The sequence below is a fragment of the Notamacropus eugenii genome, chromosome 5 (genome assembly GCF_028372415.1).
Source record: "Notamacropus eugenii isolate mMacEug1 chromosome 5, mMacEug1.pri_v2, whole genome shotgun sequence".
Classification (NCBI taxonomy): Eukaryota; Metazoa; Chordata; class Mammalia; order Diprotodontia; family Macropodidae; genus Notamacropus; species Notamacropus eugenii.
Genome location: NC_092876.1, coordinates 117,974,856 through 118,002,558, shown reverse-complemented (window position 1 = coordinate 118,002,558; position 27,703 = coordinate 117,974,856). Strand labels below are relative to the sequence as shown.

At 39.0% G+C, this 27,703-nt stretch overlaps 1 protein-coding gene across 14 annotated transcripts in view; it reads right to left on the bottom strand.

The window, feature by feature from the left end:
• The window catches only part of DLG2 (discs large MAGUK scaffold protein 2), a 1,590,913-nt gene that overhangs the window by 500,991 nt on the left and 1,062,219 nt on the right, over window positions 1-27,703 (bottom strand). The window contains exons 11-12 of one of the 14 annotated variants that reach the window (XM_072610690.1): window positions 18,723-18,727; window positions 13,627-13,780 (exon numbers count right to left, since the gene is read on the bottom strand). The exons of the other annotated variants lie outside the window; for them this stretch is intronic. Coding sequence (XP_072466791.1) covers window positions 13,627-13,780; window positions 18,723-18,727 — 159 coding nt within the window. The remainder of the gene's footprint in view (window positions 1-13,626; window positions 13,781-18,722; window positions 18,728-27,703) is intronic. 14 annotated transcript variants of the gene reach the window in all.

Sequence of the window (27,703 nt, the reverse complement as noted above, 5' to 3'; positions counted from 1 at the left end):
TCCTGTGGTGAAGCAGAAAGAATACTGGACCCAGGATCAGAATTCCTGGATTCAAGATTTGGCTGTACTTATCTCTGGCTGCAACCTGGTATAGGGTAAAAAACACTAGAGGCTTGGGATGGAAACCCAGCTCTGGCACTTAGTTTCTGCATGACTATAGAGAAATAATTTGACCTCTCCAAGCATGAGTTTCCTCACATCTGTGAAATGGGGATATACTTAAAAAAATCTTTGTACACTTCTCTGTGTACTTGTAAATGGAGGTTAAAGCGGGAGTGCTCCATCCATGAGGCTCTTATGACTATTGTGAATAAGCCAGGACCTGAAAATGCAAATATTTACTCTTCTAGTCCCAAATCTACCATTCATTAGATGTGTGACCCTGGACAAGTCACCATATCTCTTGGTTGTTTTTAATCTATAGAATGGCAGCTCCAATGAACTTCTCAGGAAGGCATTTTTGGGAAATAAATGATGAATTCTAGTTAAGAACACAGAGGCAGCCCCATTGCTCACTGAGTCAGCTAGCTCTATATGATGGATCAATAAATGACTCTCTAGTAGGCATCTCCTATGTCCCAGATATCATGCTGGGTACTAGGAACATAAAAGTAAACATGAAATAGCACTTGCCTGAAGGAGTTTATATTATATAGGGAAGAAAATTACATTTCATTAGATAAGAAGGACAAAGGAATACAGAATATATATGAAGTAAATACAAAGCAGTTCTGGGAAAGGGCAAGAAAGACCTTGTGCAGGAGGTAGAGCTTAAGGTAAGCTTTCATCTGGAGATGGACATTCCAAAAGGCCAAGAGAAGTAAGGAGAGAGAATATTACAGACATAGGCAAAGGCACAGACAGAAGATAGAATGTTGTCTACAGACAAAAGAAAATAGGACGAAGGATGAGGAGGAAAGAAAACAACGACCAACTTGTGGGACATAAAATAGCTATTTCACTTATTTGAAGGGTTATCATGAGGAAGAGAGTTGATTTGTTCTTCTGGAATTAACAGAGAGGAACCAGAAGGTAAAATTTTCAGAATGAAATATCGAAGCCAAAATAAGGGGGAAAAGTTTCCTAAGAAAACTGTCCAAAACTGGTTATAAAATTACTCAGAAGGTGGTGAATTCTCCTTTGTGGATATTTTCTTTTTTCTTTCTTATTCTATTTTTTGAGGATTTTTTATGCAAAACATTTTCATATAATTCATGTTGCAAAAGAAAACACAGACCAGAAAACACACACACACGTATGCTTTCATCTGCATTCAAACTCCATCAATTCTTTCTCTGGAGAGTGATAGCATTTTTCATCATAAATCCTTTGGAATTGTCTTTGATTGTTGTATTAGTGAAAACAGCTAAATCATTCACAGCTGATCATCTTACAGTATTGCTGTTACTATTTACAATGTTCTCCTACTTCCTTTCACTTCTTTTTGCATCAATTCATATAGGCCTTTCCAGGTTTTTCTGAAACCATACTGTGTATCATTTCTCATGGCACAGTAGTAACCCATCACAATTACATACTACACCTTGTTCAGCCATTCCCCAATGGATTCCCCAACTGATAGGCTTTCCCTCAGTTTCTAATTCTTTGCCACCACTAAAAGAGCTGCTATAAATGTGTTTGTGCATATAGGTTGTGGGGGGCCTATACCATTTGTGTTGACCAGTATAGGTTGTACTACATGACCTCTCTTGGGTCTTTTCCAACTCTGAAAGTCCATGATACTATAGTTTTGCTTTGGATTTTCATTGAATCTTACCATTGCTAACCTAATTTCATTATGAAGACTGCTCAGAGTGCTCATTATTGCCCCTGTTTTACAGAAGAGAAAACTGAGACTCAAAGATTTTAGGTGGCAAAATGCTCTCCTGGAAAGGACCTTAGTTGATGTGTTTTTTTTTTTTATTTGAAAAATGAGGAAAGGGTAACACACAGAAGAGAAGAAACTTGCCCAAGGTCACATGAACAATTTTTATGTATTGGCTTACTAAATGCTGCTTAATTAAACTTGTTTAAATGATGTATCCAGTTAAGGGAGGTCAAGGAAAATTCTCAGCCTTACATTGAATGATACAGATCAATATAAATCAGTGAATGTGACTGGAGGTTGAATTTATTGGTTGATTTTCACCATGAGAGATTCTTGCCTTAATTAAAGCAGAATGGATGGAATAGTCAATGCCTCAGGAGACTTGGATATGTCTTTATAATGTTCCAATCTCTAGTTGATTTAGCAAAACACTCAAACTGGTCAGTTCCATGGAAAAGTCAAGCAAGATGGCTATGTAATTTCATCCATCCATCTACTATGTGAGAGGCAGCATGGCATAGATCATATGGTAAAGGCACAGATTGGACCTCAAAGTCAGAAGATTTGGGTTCAAGATTTGGCTTCTCTCTCTCTCTGTCTCTCTCTGTTTCTCTCTCTCTGTCTCTCTCTGTCTCTCTCTGTCTCTCTCTCTCTCTGTGTCTCTCTCTCTCTCTCTCTGTCTCTCTCTCTCTCTCTCTCTGCCTCTCTCTCTCTCTCTCTCTGTCTCTCTCTCTCTCTCTCTCTCTCTCTCTCTCTCTCTCTCTGTGTCTCTCTCTCTCTCTGTTTCTCTCTCTCTCTCTCTCTCTGTCTCTGTCTCTCTCTCTCTCTCTGCCTCTCTCTCTCTCTCTCTGTCTCTGTCTCTCTCTCTCTCTCTCACACACACACACACACACACACACACACACACACATCTTTGCAATTCATTTAGCCCATTAATCTCTCTAACACTATAAATTACAGAGAAGATGCTGATTTTCCATTGCTATCAACTCCCTCTATAGGGAGCTGGTCATCCCATCTCTATAGATTCTGGTTGTGTCATGCTGGACAAGTCACTTAATCTCTCAGGTCTCTAGGCATCCCTCTATGATTTTAAAGTGCAGAGCATATGACAATCTACATGGGTAGGGGAGATCTCCCAATAACAGCTCTTTATACCAATGAAATTACACATCTGGTCTCTGTTCTATAGCCTATTTTATGTAATACAAGGGTTACAAAAGAAGTACAAGGCGTGGTCTCAAACCTGCAGGAATTCAGGATCTTTTGGAGGAGAAAGAACATTGAGGAAGTGAAGGAACAATGGACCACTTCATTGATTCTGGTCCTGACTTTTAATATCTTGCTGTGTATGCTTGGGCAAAGCAGATCCTCTGTGGGTTTCTGAGTCCTCATCTGCACAATACGGGGCTATCTGAGGTGAGATCAATGGCTCCTTCCAGCTTTAAAAGGTCACCACTTTGTGATTCTATATATTGACAACTGAATTTTTTAGAAAACCAGTTCAGAAAAGGAAGAACTTGCCTCTGAGCTAGAGTGGTCCATGAGAAATTGGAATTTAAAATGGTCCCTGAATGATGTGTATGGCAGAAGGAAGGAAGTGAACCAAGAAAGAGCAAACATGTGAATGAAGGTTTGGAGGTTAGAATGTGTAAGATGCGTCAGAGGACAGAGAATATATGCTAAAGGCTTAGAGGTTAGGTATAAGTGAGTAGGGGGAGATTAGGCTACAAAGGTGGATTGGGAACAGGTTGTAAAGGGCCTAGAATTTCAAGATAGGAAATTTGTACTTTGTCCAGTAGGTAAAAGGGAGCCTCTGGATGTTCCTGAGCTAGGGATTAAGGTGATGATAGCAGTAACATTGTTTCTTCCATGAGCCTTACATTTTAATATTACTTTATTTTTGCTTAGCTTAGACTTCTCTAGGACAGGGTCTGCTAAGTTATTGCAAAGGCCCCTAATAATCGACATTGTAAAGTAATGTGCTAAGATTTTTTCTCTTACTTATTGCCTCAAGGTAAGCTATTGAAGATGGGGCTGAATGCGTTGCTTATAATACTCCAGAGTGAGACTCCAACCAGATTAAACTGTAATTAGGAAAGTGATACAATGCAACATAGATAATGTGAATTTGTAGTTTTTAAGTCAATAAGAGGCCCTGTCATTTTGACATTGTTACTATATATACTTCTTAAGGGGTTCACATTCAATCTCTTGCTCTGATACTGTCACATTTCTCTAAAATTTACAAAGTTTCTACCTTAAAACAACCTAGTGAGACACCTAGTGCTAGAACAATAGACACCATTCTACAGATGAGGAAAATGAGGCTGAAGGAGGTTAAATAATTTGTATATGAGCAGCTATATGGCACAATGGATACAGCACCAGACCTGGAGTCAGGAAGACCTAAGTTCAAATCTGGCCTTGGACACTTATTAGTTGTGTAATTCTGAACAAGTCATTTAACCCTGTTTGCCTCAGTTTTTGCTTCCATAAAATGAGCTGGAAAAGGAAATGCAAAGCAATCTAGGATCTGTGCCAAGAAAATGCCAAATGGCATCATGAAGAGTTGGACATGACTGATAGGATTTAACAACAACAACATATGTTCATATAGCTTCTAAGTATCAGAACCAGGTCTCCAACTTGTACCTCCAGATTTGAAGGCCAGGCTTTTGCCACTAATTAGAATTTCTAAGAAAAGTTTTCAGAATTAGTTAAAAGATTGAATTTGATTAAAATAATAAAAAAATAATAAATGAGACAGGTAATGATATTTTCTCCTACAGACATAAATCAGAGTACAGTCATTACAAATGGTCATGCTGGAGTTGGTGACTTTTTTCTCGTATCATGAAGATGGCATAATAACTTGCGTATTCATCTCTTTCAGCTCCCAACTGAATTATTCACAAAGACAAATAAGGCTCTCAGTAGGTTTGTCTTTGATGTAGGCTCTCACTTTTCCCTCTCAATCTGTTTCTTGTCACATCCTTTCATCTCCAAAAGGAAAGAAAGTAAAACATTACAGGGGTTTGCCTTTATTTGGTCACATTCCAGATGAACCTGTGTCTACTTCCCCTTCCAAATTAAGTGACAAATGCTGTCCCTAATGGCAGCTACCTGCCTGTTTCTCCAGATAGCGCTGGAATTTTCAAAGAGAAGTGATAAAGGAATTACTTTAGATATTTCAGAAAATAAAATTGTCACCATTGTGAAGAGTGCTTCATCATAACACATGCCATCTTTTTTTTCCCCAGCTTTCATTACTGATAAAATGTTGTTTGGAAACATGAAGATAGCAGAATTTTAAGAAAGACTAGTATTTGATAATAGAATCAGAGGGGATAAAATGGCTAAGTTCTGTGCCTCCAGGCAAATCACTTTTTTTTTTCCTGTAGGAAGAAACAACCTTCTGCTCCCATACTCTTGGACATTATTGAATTTCAATTGGTTAATAAGCAAATGAACACACTGCAAATTGAGCAGTATAAAAAAATAGTTTGGTTTTGATTAAAGGTAAACACTCAAGTCTTCTGGGTCTTAAAATAAAGCAGATCTGAACACTAGATGAATTAAAAACTCACTCTGGCCCCCCATTCCTTTCCTGTTATCTTCAGAGGGTCTGTAAGCTAAGTTGGAAAAATTTGAATTCAACCACTTTTTGGACAGGGAAGGGAAGGGAGAGAAGGGCCTTCTAATTATGATGATAAATGGAAAAGGTCACTGACTTATACAGCTTAACAAGAAAGTGGCATTACACCCAAGAATGTCAGCAACTCATTAGCTGAAACTTTAATGATTGTGATTTGGGCTGAATCAGAGAAAGGTGCTTTTGTTCTCAGGAAAGTCACTTATTAAGAAGATTATAGAATTTTAGAATTGGGAGGGACTATAGAAATCTTCTGTCCTCTACTTAATGGATGGACCACTTCTGTGAGGTATGGAGAGGTCCCATGGTATGGTTAAAAAAAAGAACATGGATTAAGCTCTCACACTTAATAGCCAGGTGACCTCTCTGAGATTCAGTTTCCTTATATATAAGAAGAGGATAAGCAAAACACACTACTTATTTCCCAGAATTCTTCTGAAGGTAGTGTTTTATAAAATGTAAAATGCCATATAAATTGAATTATTATGAATAATAGCCCAAGAACACATTATTGCTCTTTTTTGTAGCCGTACCTCACTGTAGTGTCAAACTGAGTGCATAGTCAACTGAAATCTCTTAGACTTTTTGCTGCATAAAATGCTGTCAAGTCGTGTCTCAAGATACAGGTGCACCTTCCATTTACACAGTTGATTTTTTTGAACCTAAGTGCAGGAATTTAGAATTGTCCCATTTAAATATAATTTTGGCAGATTTAGCCTATTGTTCTAGCCTGTCAGGATTTCTTTTTTTTTTTTTTTTGGGTTGACAACTTCCTAGCAAACCCATTAGATGTGCCTCTAAGCTTTTTTTTTTTTGAAAACATAATCTTGATAAGTGTGATTTCTATATGTTTATCCCAATCTTTTAAAAATGATTGAACAGAATACACCTACTACACCTCACTACAGAATTTCTTCCTGGTTGATGCTGATGCATTAATTGCCACTCATTAGGGAGGTCCATTTAATAAGTTATGGCTTCAATTAATGGTGCCATCATTTGTCAACATTTCCTTTCCTTGTTTATAAAGATAACATGAAAGCTTTTTTCAAAAGCCTTGCTGAAATCCAGATACACACAACACCATATCTCTGACTGACCAATCAAAGATTCATGCCAATTCCCTCCTCCTCATGCAGGTATTTTGATATAGCCAACTTTTGGTAAACTTATTCTGGCTCCTAGCCACCCCTACTTCCCTTCTGAAGTACTCACAAACCATCTGTCTAATAATCTGTTACAGAATTTTTCTAGAGGATTCTGGGAAGATGGTGGAGTAGATAAGAAAATTCCAAACTCTGAAGATTTTCCCTCACAAAAGAGTTAAAATATCACCTTAGGGTGAACAACATGTGGGTGGAGATAAATGAGAATAGGGGACACCGAGGTCCTCCTAGGACAATTTGATAAGATCTGAAGAAAATTCCCAGGACTAGGTTTGGTGCTAGTGAAGAGTAAACACCTTCAGGCTGGGTTCCTGTTTAACATGAAGCCCCAAGCCCTGGGGTTATTTGGTTTGGGAGGCTGCATCTACCCCAGCAACAAGAACTTTTACCCCCAGATAGCAGGGGGAATTGGGTGTTTGAGCCCAGGGCTGATAAGGAATGCCAGACCCAAGGTAGAGAAGGAACCAACAAATACTCTGTGAGTGCAGAAGCAGTGGGGCAGAAAGCCCCTGGCTGTGGGCACTGACAGGAGGTTGGAGGTTTGGTTTTGGTTCCAAGCCAGAAGGGAGAACTGAAAATTTGGGGCAGATAAGCTCCATTTCCTGTATCCCAGGGCAAGAAGTGATTACAAAAATGAAGCTATTACCACAAAAAATGCAAAGGCAAAAGAAGAAATAATCCAACAGTAGAAAGCTAGTATGGAAATAGAGAAGACTGGAGTTCATCTTCAGAGGAGGATATTCAAGCAAAGAAATCCCCTTCTACTCCAAAGGGTAACATCAAATGGCCACCTGCCCCCCCCCCCCAAATTTATAAAACATCTTTAAAAAGACTTTAAAAATCAAATAACAGAGATGGAAGAAAAACTAAAAAAAAAAAAAAAAAAAAAAGAATACTCCAAGAAAAAAGAAGGTCATGAAAAGAAAGTAAACCAATTAGAAAAGTAGATGCAGAATCTTAAGGAAAAAAATGACACCTCGAAAATTAGAGCTGGGCAAAGTTAAGCCAGTGAAATTATAAGGGATCAGGAAATAATTAAACAAGTAATTAATAATTAAAAAAAGAAGAGAAAGTGAAACATAAGAAAAACAATAGATTTGGAGAACAGATCAAGAAGAAAAAATATAAAAATAATTGAACTAACTGAAAGTTATGATTAGAAAAAGAATCGATACAATAATATAAGAAATAATTAAAGAAAATTGTCTTGAAGCTTTAGAAAAAGGGGGAAGTAGAAAAAAAATCCATGGATCACCACTTAAAAGAGATCCTATGAGGAAAATTCGTAGTGATACCACAGTCAAATTTTGAAATCCTCAACTCAAGGATAAAATATTAAAAGCATCAGGATTAAAACCATTTAAATATGATGGAGCCATAATTAGAATCACACAAGACCTAGCATCAGAGACATTAAAGAACCACAGATCTTGGAACACAATATATCCAAGAGCGAAACAACCAGGGTTCCAGCCAAAATATCATACCCTGACAAAATTAAGTATTATTTGGAATGAAGAAAATGGACATTTGATAAACTCTCAGACTTTCAAGACTTCATTAACAAAAATCCTGAATTTAATAGAAGATTTACAAAAATTTTGATATACAAAAATAAGAGACATATAAGGTATATACCAAAGACTGATTATAAGGGATTCATAAAGACAGACTGTTTACCTGTTATATATATGTAAAATGTATGTCTAAGACTCATTAATAATTGGGTAGCTCATAAAAAATATTGGGGTAAACCTGACTATGATATTTACTTAAAAAGTAAAACCATTTAGGAATAGCTAAAAAGAGTAATTATTTTACACAAATGAGGTACAAGAAGAATTGTTACAGAGGAATTAGATGGGGGAGGAGGGCTGGTAGTTCTGGTAACTTACTTTCATCAGGAATGAGTTTAAGAGGGAATGATACACATGTAATTAGAATATAAAAATCGTCTAAATTCAGAGGAAATAAAACGGTAGGGGCATAGGAAGGGGGAGAAGACAAGGGAGGGATCTTTAGAGGGGAAGGTGAGGGAATAGGGGTATAAGAGGAGGTATAGAAGGGTGTTTAGATTTATAGGAATGGGAGGATAGGGCAGGGATCCTTGGAAGGGGGTAGGCAAGTAACAGGAGGGCAAGGTAGTGGGTAGAAATAAAGTAGAGGCAGCAGGAGGCATAGGGAACAAAGATATGACAAACATAAAACCCAAAGATCAGGTGTCGAATAGGTTTGGGAAAGTATATGTCTATATATGTCTGTGGCTATAGCTATAGAGAAACATATCTAAACTTCATTGTAGTGTTCTGGGAGGGTGGGGAGAGGGGAAAAAGAGCAAAGTAAAAATGTGTGTAGCAGAGAACAAAAGAACTTGTGGGGAAGGAAAGGAAAGATGGACAGTTTTCAACACAAGTACTATTTATCATACAGGCTTTCTTGAAAAGAAAATATATTGTTACATAATCTGAATCTTCTCTTATGTAGATATTTTTTTTCTTTTTAACTTACTATTTAAGTTCCAATATTTACGTTTATGATATGTTTTTGTTTCTTTTCTCTATTTTGTATTTACGTTCTGGTGTTTGAGTCTAAAATAAAAAAAAATAAATTTTCTGGGGAACAGTGCTAACCTGACACAGCTATAATTTCTACCTTTTGACTTTTATCCCTTTTAGGAACTTCAAGACATTTGACCATCTCCAGTTTTGCAGTCTCTCCCTCTCACCTTTTCTATGAGTCTTTAAATACTGCTTATGATTGTTCATGGACTATATTCTTTACATGTCCTTTCAGTACTGTGAAAGTTGTGATTTGTATGGGCTATGAGACTGGGACAGCTGGGTGAGGCCTTGGATAGAGCATTGGGCTTGGAGTCAGGAAGACCTGAGTTTAAATGTGACCTCAGACACTTACTAGCTGAATGATCCTGGGGAAGTCATTTAACCCTGTTTGCCTCAGTTTCCTCATCTGTAAAATGAGCTGGAGAAAGAAATGGCAAACCACTCTATTATCTCTGCCAAGAAAACCCCAAATGGGGTCATGAAGAGTTGGACATGACTAAAACAATACAACAATAAGAAAACAACAAAAGCTCCCCTCTCTGTTTCTTGCATGTCCTTTTGAAAGCTGATCTTGTGGGAGAGGTCCCTCTTCAGTCACATTTGTCTCTTTGGACGCTTTGCTTTTCTTCCTAATCAGAATTGTTAGGATAACAGATTCATAGATCTAGGGCTAGAAGAGACCATATAGTCCATACTCTCTTTATTTTATAGCTGAGAAAAATGAGGACCAACTAGGTCAGATGACTTTAAGTGTTTTATACTGAACTCTAATCTTCTGATTTAGAATTGCTGGAATCATAAAAAGTCATTTAAAGGGCCTTTACAGACTACAAAATTCATAGGATAACCGATATAGAGTTGGAAGTGATAGCTAAAAATTATGTAGTCCAATGCCCTTTTCTTACAGATGGAAAACTGAGGCCGAAAGATGTGACTTGTCCAGGGTCACACAGCTACCACGTGTCTAAGGTAAAATTTGAACTCAGATTTTCCTGACTGAGTGAAGTGCTTCATCCACTATAACACGTAACTGCCCTGAGAAACATTAGTCAATACTTAAAAATCAAGTTATAGCTTAATGATAAACAATAATTATAACATGAATGTTTCTTGGGCACTCACAATTTGAATAAGGCTTACCACTTATCTTTTCAGTAACATAAAAGATGGTATCGACAGGTCCTGTACATTATGCTTCACTCTTCCACAAAGTACAAATAAAAATTCACAAACTTCAAAGTCCTCATAGTTATATGCAGTTATGATGCCAAAACTACTTTTCATCACGTGTAACAGAGACCAAACCTTGTATAAAGTTCAGGCTTAGCTTTATACTAGTAGACAGTAGAACTTAATGGCATAACATATGAACACAATAAAAAAAAAAAGCAATATACTCTAAAAAAAGGGGAATTTCAGTGATGAAGGACTAACAGTTAACAAGTACTAGAAAAAGCATGCTGCAGGAGAAGGGAAATGAGTTGAGCTCAAGGAAGCTAGGAATTTTAAGAAATAGAAGTCAGGAGGGAAAATACTCCATGCTTGAAAGATGAGTAGGGCAAAGGCACATAGATGAGAGATGGAATGTTGAGGGTAAGGAACAGCAAACAGGCCAGTTTTGCTGGACTATCAAGTATGAGAATAATGCACAGGGAGACTGGAAAGTGACGTTGGAGTAAGACAATGAAGGGCTTTAAATACTAGACAGAAGATTGATATTGTATTGTAGTGGCAATAGAAGTCAATATGGTGACCTGTGTTTTGTAGAAATGCCTTCTGCAGCTGTGTGGAGGTCCGATTGGAGAAGAGACAGACATGAGCAGGGAAATATTTCAGTAAAAGGTTGTTCCCATAGTTAGGAGTGAGAGATAATGAGGGTCAGGTGAGTATGTGAGTGGAGAGAAGGAGTAAGATAGAACTTGTACTGTCCTATGGGATGGGGGAAGTAAGGGAGAGTGAGCCAGTAAGGATGATTCTGAGGTTACGATCCTGGATGACTAGAAGGATGGTGGGGCCCTCTACAGAAAAACAAAAATTAATTAGAGGAATTAAAAATATATACCCTTACTCAAAACATGAGTCCCTTTTACTGCTCTGACTGGTTTTTACAAATGGTCACACAACTTCCAGTATCAAGACCTCCAGCATCAAGGAGGCTTATAATAGCTAACATTTTTATAATGCTTTCATGTTTGCAAAGCACTTTACACACACACATACACACACACACACACACACACACACACTTATAATTACCTTTGATTCCTACAGGAGCCTTGTAAGGGAGGTTTTATAAAGAAGATTGACAGTGGTTCAGTGACTTGCCTAGGTCACATAGTAAGTAAGTGTCTAAGGCAGGGTTTCTTCCTGACTCTAAAGCCAGCAGTCTGTCCACTCCACAAAATTGCCTCTCTCAGTAGTGCAGGGCAGCCCATTTTGACTTTGGATAGTTCTAATCATTAGGACGTTTTTTTATCAGAATGTGTTAAAAATGTCTTCTGAATGACCCCCTTCAGATGCTTGAGAGCAGTTATTCCATGGGTTTTAAATCTTTAAGTTAAACTCTTAGTATGATACAGTTTCAAGTTCCCTTCCTCTCTTCTAGATGTGCCCTCAGCTTCCTATGTTCTAACATGGGATGTCCAGAACTTAGCCAATGCTCATAGATCATTTGATCAAGGCAGAGTACAGCAGGATTATCCCTCTTTTTTTTCTGGATACCATATGGTTATTAATGAAACCTAAGTTTATATTAGTTCTCTTTTGGCCACTGCATCATACACTATTGATTCACACTAAGATTATTTTCTGCCCAAACCCCTGGCTTCTTATCAAATGATCTGCTCTCTAGTCATTGTCTCCCATTTCATTCCTGTCCTTGTGTAGTTGGTTTTTTGAAGTCATGTCAGACTTTGCCTCTGTTCCTGTGAAATGTTTTTGTTGTTGAGTCATTTCAGTCATATTCTGCTATCTATGGCTTCGTTTGGGGTTTTCTTGGCAAAGATATTAGACTGGTTTGCCATTTCCTTCTTCAATTCATTTTATAGATGAGGAAACTGAGGCAAACAGGATGAAATGACTTGCCCAGAGTCACACAGCTAGTAAATGTCTGCATTCATATTTGAACTCAGGTCTTCCTGACTCCAGGGCTGGTGCTCTATCCACTGCCTCACCTAGCTGTCCTATAAAAATGTTATCTTCCTAGATTCAGCCTGGTGAGTTAAACCTTCCAAGACCTCTATGGATCTCAATTCAGTTCTCTGAAACACTGGCTCCCCCTCAGAGATTCACATCATTCAGAAGTTTGACAAGCATGCTATCTTTACAATCATACACACCATTGAGTAAAATACTTAGCAGCCCAAGGCCAAGGACAGATTCCTGGTACATTCCACTAGTGATATCCTTGAAGTTTGACATGATCCATCAGCTGACGCACAATGGGTGTAGCCATTCACCTATTCCACATCTGCCTCTCTGGATTAGTAATCACAACAGTAATACTATCTAGCATTTACACAGCTCTTCAAGGTTTGCAAAAGCCCTTTATACACATCACACTGGATCTTCACAACAGCCTGGGAGGTAGATATGATTATGATTCCCATTTTATAGATGAGAAAACCGAGATTTAAGAGATCAAGTTGCTTCTCGAATCATACAACTAATAAATGTCTGAGGGAAGACTTGAATTCAGGTCACTGGAAGATCAAATATTGAAGCTGAAACTGAAATACTTTGGCTACATAATGAGAAAACAAGAGTCACTCTGAAGCTGGGAAAGATTGAAAGCAAAAGAAAAAGGAGATGGCAGAGAATAAACTGAATGGACAGCGTTATGGAAACAACCCACATGTATTTAGATGGTCTTTGAGAGATCATGGAGGATAGAAGGGCCAGGTATGCTGTGGTCCATGGGGTCACAAAGAGTCAGGCACAACTGAATGAACAACAAATTCCTCCAGGCTCAGCTCTCTATCTTCAGCTCTCTTGCTGCTTCTAGCACTATAGGTAAGAAAATGGAGGCTCAGAGAGATAGTCTCAGGTGATGGAGAGACGCTAGGAAAGGGAGAAGGGCAGAGAGGAAAGAGGAAAGTGTAGTGACTATAAGATTTCACTATAAGATGTTGAACCCAGACCCTCTAACTCCTGAGCTGTGGGCTCTTTTTACTGGAACCATGCCCTCTCAAGGTGAATAACACATGATTTCACCCTGTTTCCTGTTTTGTTTTAGAGAAACTTTTAGCTCTTCTTTCTGCTTGGGGCGTTTCAAGTATCTACTAATACACAGGCCCCTTTTGCTTGGCATGAGAGTGCCCTGTAGCTCCTTTTCTGGGAAAACACTCCTTGCCTTAGCTAAAGACCTTGCTTATCTGTGATATCTCCCAGCTTCTGTCAGATGAAAATTGCCTTTACCTGCAATGAGCCAGCTCCTGCTCCTTTCCCCTTGCACAGTCAGAAACAGAACTGAGAGAGTATTGCTCCATGCAACCTGGGTTTCCCATAGCCTTCCCCATCAGGAGACTCACCCCCACATGGCCTTTTCCTTCTACCCATTCTGCCCAGCCTCCTCACCCGGAAGACAGGGGTTGGTGGAAAATCCTTATTTGCATGAATCACTTCAAGTTATCCATTAACTATGTCTCCCAGCTGAGTTTTATAGGCAGCAGTTTTTATGACTAGCTTTTGACAGAACTCCGTCACAAAGTGTAGTTTTAGAAAGAACTTTGCCCATTTCTCCCAGACTTACTTAAAAAAACAATACATTAAGAGAGAGAGCTAATCCAGTTTTAAAACAGATGTATAGAATGGTTTCTCTGCTGTAAGACTCCTTGTGGTAACCTGCAAGGGGAGCAGAGGCCAGGGAAGAACTCAGTGGCTGAGAAATAGACACCCAAGACCACCTGACTGTAATGTGAAGTCCAAAGAGACAGCTATGGATACAGAGTCAGCAAGAGTTGTAGTGTTTAGAGCAGGAAATGACCTTTGAGATCATCTAATTTGATGCCTCTCATTTTACAGATGATGAAACTGAGGTTCCAAGAAGTGATAAAAATTAAGTTGCAGGAAACAGGGCCTATACAAGATCTCCTTCTGGGATCTGCATAGAGTCAACTGGTCATGACCTTGCTGGATATTAACTCTGCTTTATGGTTAGATTTTTAGGTAGGCATTATTCCTCCTTGAAGTTAAGTCAAGAGATGTGCTCAAGTACTTATATCTTAGAATCCTCTCTCCCCTGACTTTTTCACTGTGTGACAGACTGACTTCACCTACCTGAGCCTCCACATTATCATCTCTAAAATGGGCCTAATTTTATATTATCAAGGTGGCATGAAAAAGTTTATTTGTAAAATTAAAGTGTTACAGAACATATGAATTCCTACAGTTATTAGGAGTTGCCTAGATGGGGTCATGTCCAAGACATCAGGAAAGTCCCTCTTGCTAGAGTTCCAGATAACAAGCAAACGATATTTGTATAGTTCTTTAAAGTCTTCAAAATGCTTTACATAATTAATTTCCTTGTGAGGTGGGTTCTGGAGGAATTGTTATACTCAATTTACAGAGGAGGAGTTAAGGCTCTGAGAGTTTACATAATCTGTTTTTTCTTTGTATTTGCAGTGTTTAGCACGGAACTATTAAATGTCCACAACCACAAGTTAATGTCAGAAGCAGGACTGGAATCTAAAGGGAGGTGGGAGAAAGAAATAAGCATTTTTATGGTACCTACTACGTGCCAGGAACTGTGCTAAGCATTTTACAAATATCCCTTTTCGTCCGTGCAACAATCCTGAGAGGTCATGCACTCATTAGCCTTATTTTACATTTGAGGAAAGTGAAGCAAACAGAGGTTAAGTGACGTGCCCAGTGTCACACTGCTACTAAGTGTCTAAGGATGGATTTGAACTCAGATCTTTCAGGCTCCAGGCCCGACCACAGTATCATCTAGCTGCCTCTAGTTCAGGACTGTTTGACTCCTGATCTCCCTGACTCTAAGTCCAGAATTCTATCATGCTATGCTACCTCCCAGATAACCATACAGGTATAATCAGGATAGCTGGGCTTCAGACACCAGCTAAAGACCCAGGATTCATTATGTACTTCCCACTGGTGCTTCTCCATTCTCTTCACGAGAAGATACGGGAAACTGACCTCCTATCACTCATACCATAGACATACCAATTTGTCTTTACAGTGAAACACTCATGTCCCTATTTGATCAACAGTCAAACATCCCAGGCTACAGAAGTGCATATAAACTTACACCTGGGTAGTAGCAGTAGTAGTAATAGAAGTAGTAGTAGTCGTAGTAGTAGTAGTAGTAGTAGTAGTAGTAGTAGCACTAGAAGCAGTAGTAGTAATTAGCATTTCTACAGTACTTTAAGGTTTGCAAAGTGCTTTACAAATGTTATCTCATTTTTGTCCTCAAAACAACCCTGTGAGGTAGGAGCTATTATTATCTCCATTTTGAAGAAGACAGAAGTTAAGTGACTTGCACAGAGTCACAGAGCTAGTAAGTGTCTGAAGCTGTATTTGAACTCAGGTCCTCCTGACTCCAGGTTCTGGAGAAGAGATTCAGCTGACATAAAAGTTAGACAAAGAAGCCATGACTCAAAGCTGTTAGTCAGTCCTTGGGGAAGTCAGCCAGTATACTGGGGTAAGGTCAAGTCAACAAACATTTATTAAGTGCTGACTAGGTGCAGGACACACTGCTCAATGCTGAAACAGCCACCAACACCAAGAGACGCCCCCCCCCCCCCCCCCCCATGCTGCTGGTCCTAATGAATCTAACGCACAGCTGCCAAAAATGATCTTTCTGAAGCATAGGACTGGTCATGTTGCTCCCTGCTTCACCAAGTTCCAGTGGTTCCTTAAAATACTAGAGACTCAAAATTGTTTTTATATATAATTAGGAAAAAATGTTTTAAAAAATAATTAAGAAAGGAAAAAAAAATCCTCTAGACTCTTCTGAATGACATTTAAAGCTCCTTCACAAGTCTGGCTCCAGCCTAGGCTTCTAGGCTCCTATTCATGGACCCTACTATCTGAGCAAACTGGCTTTCTGGCTATTTTGCACATTCCATCATCAGTCCCCAGGTCTGGATTACTCTCCTTCTTTATCTTAGTCTCTTAGAGTCTCTAGGCTCCTTCAAACATTAACTCAAGTACAATTTCTGCCTTGAAGTCTTTCCTGCTCACCCCAGTTGTTTATGGCTTTACTCATAAAATAATCTTGTATTTATAGTTTATATTTTGTGCTTACTTCTATGTAGGTTTTTATCCCTTTCAGTAGTATATAAACACCTTGAGGCTAGGGACTCTTTAATATTCCTCTCTAGATCCTCAGTGCTTTCCAAAATACCTGGTACACAGGTGGTGCTTAGGAAATACTTGCTGATTGGCTGATTGACCTTTCAATAAGTAGAGATCTCACTTTGGATGAGCACTCTGGGTTAGCTTTGTTTCAAGACCTGGTGTGGCCTGAGGTAGAAAATGGCCATTGCTTCTCAGGTGGCCATGAGGTGACTGGTACACTGTTTGCAATTCAATACAAGTGATACAAAGAAAGCAAGCCCAATAAAAACCAAGTAGCCCTGTCCACCAGAAGCTTACCTCCTTTTTGCTCTACCACTTTGCTGATGTCTACAGTCCCAGTTACAAATCCATTGTTTTGTCTTCTCTTAACAGATAAATGTGGTAGTTGGGTGGCATAGTAGACAGAGTACTGGGCCTAAAGTCAGGAAGATTCCTCTTTATGAGTTCAAATACAGCTTCTGAGACTTACTAGCTGTGTGACCCTGAGCAAGTTTAACCCTGTTTACCTCAGTTTCCTCATCTGTAAAATGAGCTGGAGAAGGAAATGGCAAACTACTCCAGTATCTCTGCCAAGAAAACCCCAAATGGGGTCACGAAAAGTCAGGCATGACTGATATGAGTGAAAAACAATAGCAGACAACAACCCATTTAGCATGGTCAATCACTTATTCCTCAAAGTGAAAGAGTTTATCAGTTTGTTTTTCCTGACAACAAATCTTGATAGGAGAGAAAAGGAAGGAAGTCCTTGTAAGTGGTAATGCTGATTAAAGATCTTTCCCACCCATTAATGGATCTACTCGTTAAGGGGAATTTGATTAGGGGAGATTTTTAGAAAGACCCACACTTTTGTTAATGGGGCACTAATTCTCAAGGGTTGTGATGCCCTCTGGCTCTGAAAAATGTATAAATATTCTGAGGTGAACTTGCTCTTTGGGGCTACCCTTTGGCAGTGTTTGTTTGGCCAGACAAGACTCTGGACAGCCTCTAAGGAATGCACCCCACGCCCCCCACACCCTTGAAAACCTTACAAAAAAATAAAAGTATATAGTCTGGCATGATCTGTTCTTAATGAAATGACTTGGAATTTGTATTCACAAACCATTCAATAACATATTCTAGAATCTTCCAAAAAATGGAAGTCAAGCTCTCTATAGTTTATAGAAGTTCTTTCCTTTTTGAAGATCAGTGCCTTCTTCAAGTTCAGTAGTTTTTGTTATTGTACAGCCTCCCTTTCCCTCATAAGTGGGAGGGTTTCCATTTGCCTCTACATGATTCCTCAAACCAGAGGAATGAGTTTCATTCAGAGCATACCTGGCTTGGCCAATCGCAAATGCAAAAGAGGAGATCCTCTGCCAACCACGATGTCCTTCTCTTTAGGAGTCACATGGGAGACAGATGCTCTGAGGCTTGAGGCAGTCATCATGGGCTGATTCAAAGAAAACGTCAACTAGCTAGGATGATTAGGGAAGCTCGTGAGCTACATCTTTGTTCTAAGAAAGATTTATTTTACATGGTCCTTTTAATTTCTTAAATTTTTTTTATGCACTCCTTTATCTTATGAATAGATAATTAGGCCTCTAGGTGGTATAGTGAACTGAGTGGCCTCAGGCACTTACTAGCTGTGTTACTCCAGGCAAATCACTTAAATTCTATCTCAGTTTCCCACCTACCTGGCTGGGTTTTTGAGAAGATCAAGTGCAATAATATTTCTAAAGAGCTGGGCAAAACTTAAAGTGCTTTTTAAATATTAGCCATTATTTAAATAGTCTAGAGTGCGTGGTAGGGAGCAAAACATGAATGAGAGAGTGAGAGTATAGGTAGAGCACCCAGATAAGGCAGGAATGGCCATTTTGGGGGCATACCAGACTACTGTTGCCTCAAGCCAGAGTAATTCCCCCAAAGGGCTCAATAAGAAGGAAACCCTGGGGTAAAAGCGGAAGTTCAATTCAGGAAAGGAAATCAATCTCCAGGCAACTGATGATGCATTCCTGCCACAGCTACAGTCCTAAAGAAAGAGGAGGGAAGAGAGGTACCCTATAAACCTGGGGGAAGGAACAAAATCAGGAACTATAGAAAATACAGGCTATTGTAGACCAGCTTCATCTACAGAACAATTTTGCCATGTTTATTCAGAACCAAAGGATATGCCATGTGTTTGCTTCATCCCTGATCAGTGAGTTTTTTGGAATATCTACCACTCCTCTAGCTCTGGCACTGGGAGGTGACTTTGGGGGGGTCATGGTCAGTATACAAAATTAGAACTCATGTCAATAAAAAGAACCTCCTTGTACTTACCTAAGTATTGCCTCCCATTCCTTTTAATTATCAAATTTCAGAAATCAACCTAAGAGACCAGAGAACTCTCTGAGTCAGTTTCCTCATCTCTTGTCTATTTCAGACCCGAGTCAGGTCCACAGGGGCTTTAAAACCTTTATGCAGCACACAACGGATCAACAGCTGAGACTCAGTGTTGTTTAGGGTTTATTCATGTAAGTCTGTTTCACCCAAGGCATAATCTCTTACTGCAGTCACAGGTTTTTGGCAGAGCCCATAACACAGAGAGTAATGAGAAAGAGAAAACTCTCAGATAAGGTGGCAGCCAGGAAGTGTGGGAAAAAAGAGACTAGGGTTCTGAGGATTATAAACTCACTCTCTTCCAACCTAGTTTCTAGAAAGGAATAGGAAAGGGAGAAAGGAGGGGTGTGCATTGTAGGATAATAGGATTTAAAGCTAGAAAGGATTATCTGGTCCAACCCTCTTAATTTTAGAGAAAATAATAATAACTTTGTGATGCAGTGGGGCTGAGCTGCCAGACTTGACATCAGGAAACCCTGGTTTTCAGTCCCGCCTTTGACACTCTCTGTATAACACTGAATGAGGTTCTTAAACTCCCAGGCAACTCTCCAAGACTGTGTCTGTGAGAAGGTGAGATTCTTGTGGAACACTTCCATACCCAGCATTTTCTAACCTGATGAACTCCTTGCTCTGGCCTTTTCAGAATAGTAACTTACATTTGTATAGCACATTATGGCTTGTAGAGAACTTTACGTACATTATGCTGTTTGTGCCTCATAAGAACCCCGTGAGGCAAGTAATGTAGATATAATTATTGATATCACTTATTACTGATATTCCACTTGTTTTTGGTTTTTCAAGAGGACCAATGACATCCCAGGGTGATGTCTTGACTAGCGAGTGAATTGGATGCAAGTGAGGAAGAGCTATGCAAAGTCTGATGACTACTATAGGGTCTCCCTCTCTCTTCCAGGGTCATCGAAGTCCAGAGGCAAAGACCAAAGTCAAGACAAATGGCCATGGCCCCTGCAGTAGACAACCTGACCATAATGGGTCTATGGACTGACCACAATACTTTCAAGAATACTATACAATGCAGCTCAAGAAACTGTAGTTGCTTTCCATTGTTTTAAATCATCTCCTCTCCTTTCCTTCCCACATTCCAAAGAAAGTGGTTCATTTATTGTTCAATATATGAAGCATTCCATTGCTGAAATCTCTGTCTTCATACACACTGTCCTTCCTGGAATGTTCTCCTTCCTCATTTCTGTCTTATTCATCCCTAGTTCCCCCCTCCCTTTTTTTGGAGGGGGAAAGGCAAGGCAATTGAGGTTACGTGACTTGCCCAAGGTCACTCAGCTAATACGTGTCAAGTATCTGAGGTCAAATTTGAACTTCCCTCCTCCTGACTCCAGGTGCTCTGTTCATTGTATCACCTAGCTTCCCCTCCTTTTAAATTTATTTTATTAAAAAATTTTTTTTTATTTTCCTAGTTCCTTCAAAAACATCTCAGGTGCTACCTCCTAAAAAGACCTTTTCCTGATTCACAGTTATTAGTGCTTTCCCACCCCCCAAAATTATATTTACTCTGTTAATATTATTTCCCCCTACTATTTTGTGAGTTCCTTGAAGGCAGCATGTTTGTCTTTCTATCCTCATCACTCATATAGAGTTGGAAATGGGAACTCAACAAATGCCTTTAGAACTGAATTGAGCACCCATTTCACAGAGGAAGAAATTCAAGCTGAGAGAGGTTAAGTCACACACTAGCAGGCTGTTGATGCAAGACTTAAACCCGAGTCTTCCTGACTCTCTATCCAGAGCTCTATCAGTTGGACAACATTATATCTTCATTAGTCAAGTGAGAAGAATCAGACTTCAAGCCCATTTCCTCAGACAATACTAGAGCTCTTTAGTTGCCTTTCATTACACTAACTCCTTATCAAAAAGGTCTTTGGTCCCCAACCCCCCAAAACTGAGGAAAAGAGGAAAAGTAGGATGGACCCATGCAGATGGCATCCACATTCTACAAGGCTGTGTAGTCATCACACTCTTGTCATAGGTACTGCCAGGGAATGACAGGAATACATCATCCAACTTAAGCTTTTGGCCATGGATCACACTGGCTCTTTCCCCCATAGCTTGTCTGAGAGTTGCTGATGTAAGCTTTAAAGCTTTGCTCATGCTAAAATAATTCACTCTTTCAAAATGTTATCACAATTAAGTTTGGATAAAGAATGAAAGCTACTTGGCAGTCATCATAGAGACCCAAGATTTAGAGCTGGAAGAGACTTTTAAGATCAACTCGTCCAATCCTGCTCATTTGATAGATGAGGAAACAGACTCAAAAAGGAAAAGCAATTTGCCCAAGGTCAAAGGATTACTTGGTTAGCTGGGATTACAACTCAAATTTCTTTGGCTCCTAATCCAATACCCTTCCCAAGCAATGTCTATAGATGGTAAATAAAAACTTAACTGATGCAACCTGGAGCTGTTATTTCTTTGGTTAGTAGCTATGACTTCATTCATGTGGAAAACTTCACAAATAGAAAATTCTTACACAGATGAAGATCAGAAAATTGTCTGTAACTTGCAGCCCAAGAAGATTATCTGGGAGTAATGACAGATTAAGTGACAGAGTTTGAGCTTGAACCCAGGTCTTTTTGGCTTCAAGGCTAACCATCTAGTCACCATGCCATATGACCTCATTTATGTGACTTTATTCTTATGTGTGTGTGTGTGTGTGTGTGTGTGTGTGTGTGTTCTGCCTTTCCAACCACACTGTAAACTTCATGAAGGCAGAGACCATGTAATACACATATCTACTTCCCTCAGTCTTGATGTGTGACATGTATCACAGAGCAAACAACCTTGCAAAAAAGGAAACTGCTAATATTTCAACAGACGGGAACCAAATGGTGATTAACTCAGGAGCCATTTCTAAATTGGTCATCTGTAAAAACCTGGATCATTAACTTATTAGACTAAAGTACAGAGTTAATGGCAAATGAGAAGAAGGAACAAAAATGAGAAGATAGAGTGTGCCATTGAGGTAACTCCAAGGAGACACATTCAGATGATTGATTTTGATGCTGATGATATGGGGAATGCATAAAAGACACTGATATGTAATATCATTGTCTAAGGAAGTTAAACCAAAGTAACAATAATAATATCTGTCACATTATATGGTTATTTAAGGTTTGAAAAACATACTATATGTGTTATATCATTTGATCTTCAAACAATCCTGTGAAAATGCTTTTGGTTCCCCCCATTACAGATGAAAAAACTGAGGTACACAGAGGTTGTGACTTGCCCAGGGAGTTAAATGAGATAACAGTAAATAATAAACAATTAATAAATGCCTGATGTAGGATTCAAGTGCAGGTCTTCCTGACCCATAGTCCGACACTGTAGCCACTGGACTACCAAGCAACCTCAGAGTGAACCAAATGCCATGATTAGTAGATCAAAACAAACAGTGAACTGCTTCAGCCAGCAAAGATTCCATCTCTTTGCAAAGTGGAGAGATAGATTAGCCAAAGGCAGTACAGTTTTAGAATATGAATGTATGTGTGTGGTCATATGGAGAAAAATAGTGAAAGAGCATGTGCAGGATTACCTTATAAAACAGTAAGAAACAGTTGGGGGGAGATGGGGTGGGAAGCAAGCTTATGGAAAGAGTGGCAAGAATAGTACTGAAGAGGCAGCTGGAAAGGGGACACTCAACAGATGAAAAAATGGAAAAGATCTGTAAAGATGTCGACGTCAACCTTTTTCTCTGTCAAGGACAGTGGTTTCCCTGCCCCTTCCCATCACCACCACAACCACCACCACTACCACGCATGGACTTGCACTATAACATATACTACCTGAGAAAAGAGAAATTTCAAGAATGAAAATAAAGATGGAAAAAGTAGTGGGAATAGCTATCTCATGTACGCTCAGCCAGGATATGCAGAGATATGGTTTTGAACACACCAAGGAATAGACTCGCAAGAAAACCCTAAAAGGGGATGATATGATATGACTAATATGGAAATTTGTCTCACATGATTGCACATATATAACCTGTATAAAACTGCATACCTTCATCTCTGAAAATTCCAGGCACCTTCAGGACTTAAGTCCTTTCTTGGTCCCCTCAGTGGCTAGTGCCTTCTCCTTCAAGGCTTCCTCCTATCTATCTGTTTTGGCCTTATATGTACTAATTTACAAACATATTGTTCCTCTTATTAGAATGTAAACTCCTTGGGAGGGAACTATTTTTGCTTTTGTCTTTGTATGTCCTGTGCTTCACATAAATGACTGGCACATAGTATGTGTTTAATAAATGCTTGCTAATTGGTTGATTGTTCTTGAGTATAGATGAATTATGAGAAGTAAATCTGGCCTGCCAAAAAGAATGGTAGGCTGAATTGGCTTTGGAAGAGTATGCAGTATTTTTAATGACCTGCATCCCCTGAAAAAACCAACCAAAACCCCAAAATAAAACACAAGTCCCATCCTTTGAACAATAAATTTCTTCTGGAGATACTGGCTGGTTGCTATCTGTGAAATACCAGTCCTTGTGAGGCTCATCCAGTTGTCAGTGGAGGGGGTTTAAGAGGTATAAGCAGGCTACAATAGAGAGGCACATTGCTTCGGGGCAAAAGAACAGTTTGGTGATGGAGGATGGAGGTTCAAATGCTGGCCCTGCCAATTACTATGTGTGTAACTTTGAGTAAGTCACTAAACCTTTGGAGTCTGTTTCTTTTCCTGCAAAATGAAAGACTGGACTATAAAACTATTGAAGTTTTTTTGCAGTCCTAAATTACTAGGATTCTGTTAGCAGTGAGGAATTATAGAGGAGAATTGACATAAAGGATATCTCCCAAAATGTGCAAGCGGAGGAGGAGGGCTGGTCATGTGGGGAGAAGGAAATACCAGGGATAACAACTCTCCCACTCCATTAGTACTGTCAAGAGACCTAGAGGGAGGCTCCCGGGGGTATATCCTTGGCATAATATCTATTGGAAGCCATGCACACATGTCACAGAAGACGAGAAGATGTGCTTGGGTTGTGATCTGAACTGTTGGAGGAAATATCCATAGTGTGGAAATCATACATCCAACAAGAGATACTTCATAGGGCCTGTTCTGGTGTCTTGCACATAACAGGTACTAAGTCATGAGGCAGGGAGGTACGGTGGAAAAGGTGTCAAATCTGAGGAAAGTAAAACTGGGCTCAAATTGCAGCTTAACACTGGCCAAACAAAGTCACTTTTCTGAAACCTTGGTTTTTTCACTTGTAAAATGGGGATGTCACCTGCTCTACCTTCCTCACAGAAATGCTATGAGAAAAGTTCTTTTAGCATCTTAATGTGCAACATAAATGTGAGCTATTATTTGGGCAAAAATAGAGTTTTGTGCACACATGCAAAACACAAACTCGTATACACCCAAACATAAAAATACATACACACATATATACACATATATGTGTACACACACATAGATATAGATATATGATAGAAAAATAGTTTTATCCTGATAATTACTGCTTCCAAAACTAGTATTTGGTCCTAACTGCAGTATGAGATATTTAAAGTCAAATGATGATGATGCTAATGGTGTCTAGGTGACACTGACTAGGAATGACTCCAAGGGAAGGAAATGAAGTAATCCTCCGTGGAAAGGCTTTGCTGCAAGTGATCAAATGTCCAAAGAAAAAAATCCTCACTTCTCAGAAAGGGAAGGAGACAAGATGAAGAAATGCCAAACATGTTCTACAGACCAAGAATTCACAACCACTGTAGCAACAAATTTCTGACTCTTTGACCCCTTTTTTGAGATTTCAAAACATTTTTCTAAGATGAGTGAATCCTTTTGCTCAGTGGAAATATTAAATAATAGTGAGATAGAGTTGAGGGAAAGCAGAGAGTCTAGTCCAATGGCCTATAAACTTTTTTTTGTGTTATCAGCCCTTTTAACAGTCTGATGAATCCTTTGGACCTCTTTATTGGAGTAATGGTTTTAAATGACTGTAATAAGATATACAAGATTACCAAGAAAATCTATTACATTGAAATGCAGTTATTGTTATATTTGTAAAAGGTAAGTTGGGCAGCTAGATGGTCCAGTAGATAGAAAGTCAGGCATGGAGTCAGGAAGACCTAAGTTCAAATTTGACCTCAGACACTCATGAGCTGTGTGACCCTGGGCAAGTCACTTAGCCCTGTTTGTCTGTTTTCTCATCTGTAAAATGAACTGGAGAAGAAAATGACAAGCCACTCTAGTATCTCTTCCAGAAAAACCCCAAATAGGGTCAAGGGGAATTGGTCATGACTAAAATGGCTCAACCATAACAACAAGATAAGTTCAAGGACCCCAGTTGGGCACATTTGATCTGGATGATTAAAATGGAAAAGGATGAAACAACTACCTCAGAATTTAGAATCATATTGTTCTGACAGAACAGAGAACATCTCAAAACATTTCTAGAAGAGTCGCATAAATATTTATAATGCTCCACCGTGCCAGGGAACTTCAGCTCCCGTCTTTTCAGAAGGATTTATCTCTACGGTTTGAGAGGCTTCAAGCAAGAAAGAAGACCAATAGATGACCTCATTCAAAAGCAGCCCCAGCACCTGTTTGAAGATTCATTCCTTTGCATTTTAATTTTTTTGTTAATTTAAATTTCACAATTTCCTTTTCAAATGCAAACACCCCTGGGAAAGGTAACACTGATTTATTTAGTGGATACCTTGATGTAGGAGAGGGCTTATGACAGTTCACCAGCATAGACTAGTAGAGGCAGCTTCGTGATACAGTGGGCAAAATGTTAGACATGGGAAACACAATGACCCAAGTTCAAATCCTGCTTAGCAAGCCACTTAACCTCTCTCAGCCTCTGTTTCCTTTCTTGTAAAATGAGGGGTTTGGGACTCAGTTTTCCCTAAGGTCTCTCAGAACACAGCAGGAAGAGTCAGAGACTGGGGAGTTAGAAATGAAAAATTAAATTAACAAACCTTCTTTGCACCAGATACTGTGCTAAACACTTTAAAACATTACTTCATTTTCCCCCTTACAACAATCCTGGGAAGTAGATATTATTATTATTATTATTATATCCATTTTACAGATGAGGAAACTGAGGCAAACTGAGATTAAATGACTTGTCCAGAGTCACAGGGCAGGTCAATTTCTGTGACCAGTTTGAACTCAGGTTTTCCTGACTCCAAGTTCAGGTTTCTGTCCTCTACCCTACACCCTGCTGCCTGGGTTTTATTCTTAACTGACTGCTCACAAATGACATGATCATTGGCACAGTACTTATTAATTTATCATCTCTGAGTTTGTTTTCTATCTATATGAGAAAGATAACACAACTTGTATTTTCTAATTGCCTGGCCCAATAAGAGGAAAGTACTTTACAAACTTTATAATCTAGAGAAATTTGAGTTGCCATTGGTACAAAAATGGAGTAGGAAAACGGATTTCTGAGGGGAAGCAGGGACCTTATGATAGGAGGGAAACGAGAAGGCATCAATCACATATTTTGATTTGCCTTAAAGTTCTGCCCAGGGTTGGCCTGGTTTCCCCAATTCCCTCATACATGTACAATGATTCATCATTCAACCCACCAATTTTACCAATAAACAAACATTGGGTCCCATTTCCTAGATGTGTGTTTTAGTTCTATACTCACAGGGATGAGAACATCAAGCAAAAGATTAAATAAAGAATAATGACCAGTGGTTAGTGTTGTAATACAGGGGTGTCTGGAGAGCTCCATAGGATGCTTTTATTTTAAGCTTCCTTACTACTGGTCAGGAAGAGGAAGAAAACAGGAGTGTTAATGGAATTTAAGGGCTTCTGAGGGATTAGTACTCTATGTAGGCAAGAAGGGAAGTTTTGGTTTGGACGTATGAAAATAGGTATTTTTAAAGAAAAGCAATCTAATAGAGGTTTACAAATAACATTCCCCCAAGCTACCAACCTTCATTTTTCCCACCTCCCTTTTCCCTTGTCATTCACACTATTTCCAAGGAGATGAACAGAATGAAAATCTTTCTTTACTAGTTACCTGACAGAATACATCATTTGACCTGGCAGGCAGGCAATGACCTTCATGCAAATACAATTCCAATGACTAATAAATGATCAGCAGTGAAGGCTGAAGCTGATTTCTATGGAAGGTAAAGGACCAATCAAACCCATTCTTGTGTTTTAGTAGCCCTGGAGTCAAAGAAGTTTGGTCTAAATCCCAGCTTTCCAATTTACTGTATATGTGACCCCGGAAAAGTTACTTAAGCTTTCTAAAACTCAGCTACACCACAACTACAAAATTAATGGTTGAACCAAATGGTCTCTGAGATCCTTTTTAGCTCGATCTAAGGATCTATGATTGTGAACTATGTTAGTGAAAGGAGAGGGACAGAGAAGGGGAAAAGAATGGTAAGAATCTGCACAAAGGGGCATATAAGCAGTGAACCTGCCTCCATAACTCTCTTTGGCATTGAGAGTGCCACTGACCACTTTTTATTAAAATGTTGGCATTATTAATAAAATGATCAATTACCCAGAAATTATATCTCTCAAAATTTTTAAACATCACAGATGGGAATGACAATGACTGGTCAATGAAAAGATGACTAAGATAAAAAGAACAGGTGTAGCTTCAAAGTAGATCTAAGGCCAAAGATAAAATCTTTTTGGACAGATGGGTATCAGTCATGCATCTTGTCATGCATCAAACCCATTAATGTAAACGCCAAAATGGAAAGGACTATATCTATCTAAATTGTCTGTAAAATGTTTATCACATTAATCAATCAGACCACAATTATTTATTCAATTCTTACAATGTGTCAGGCCTAGAGTACTAAGAGGTTAA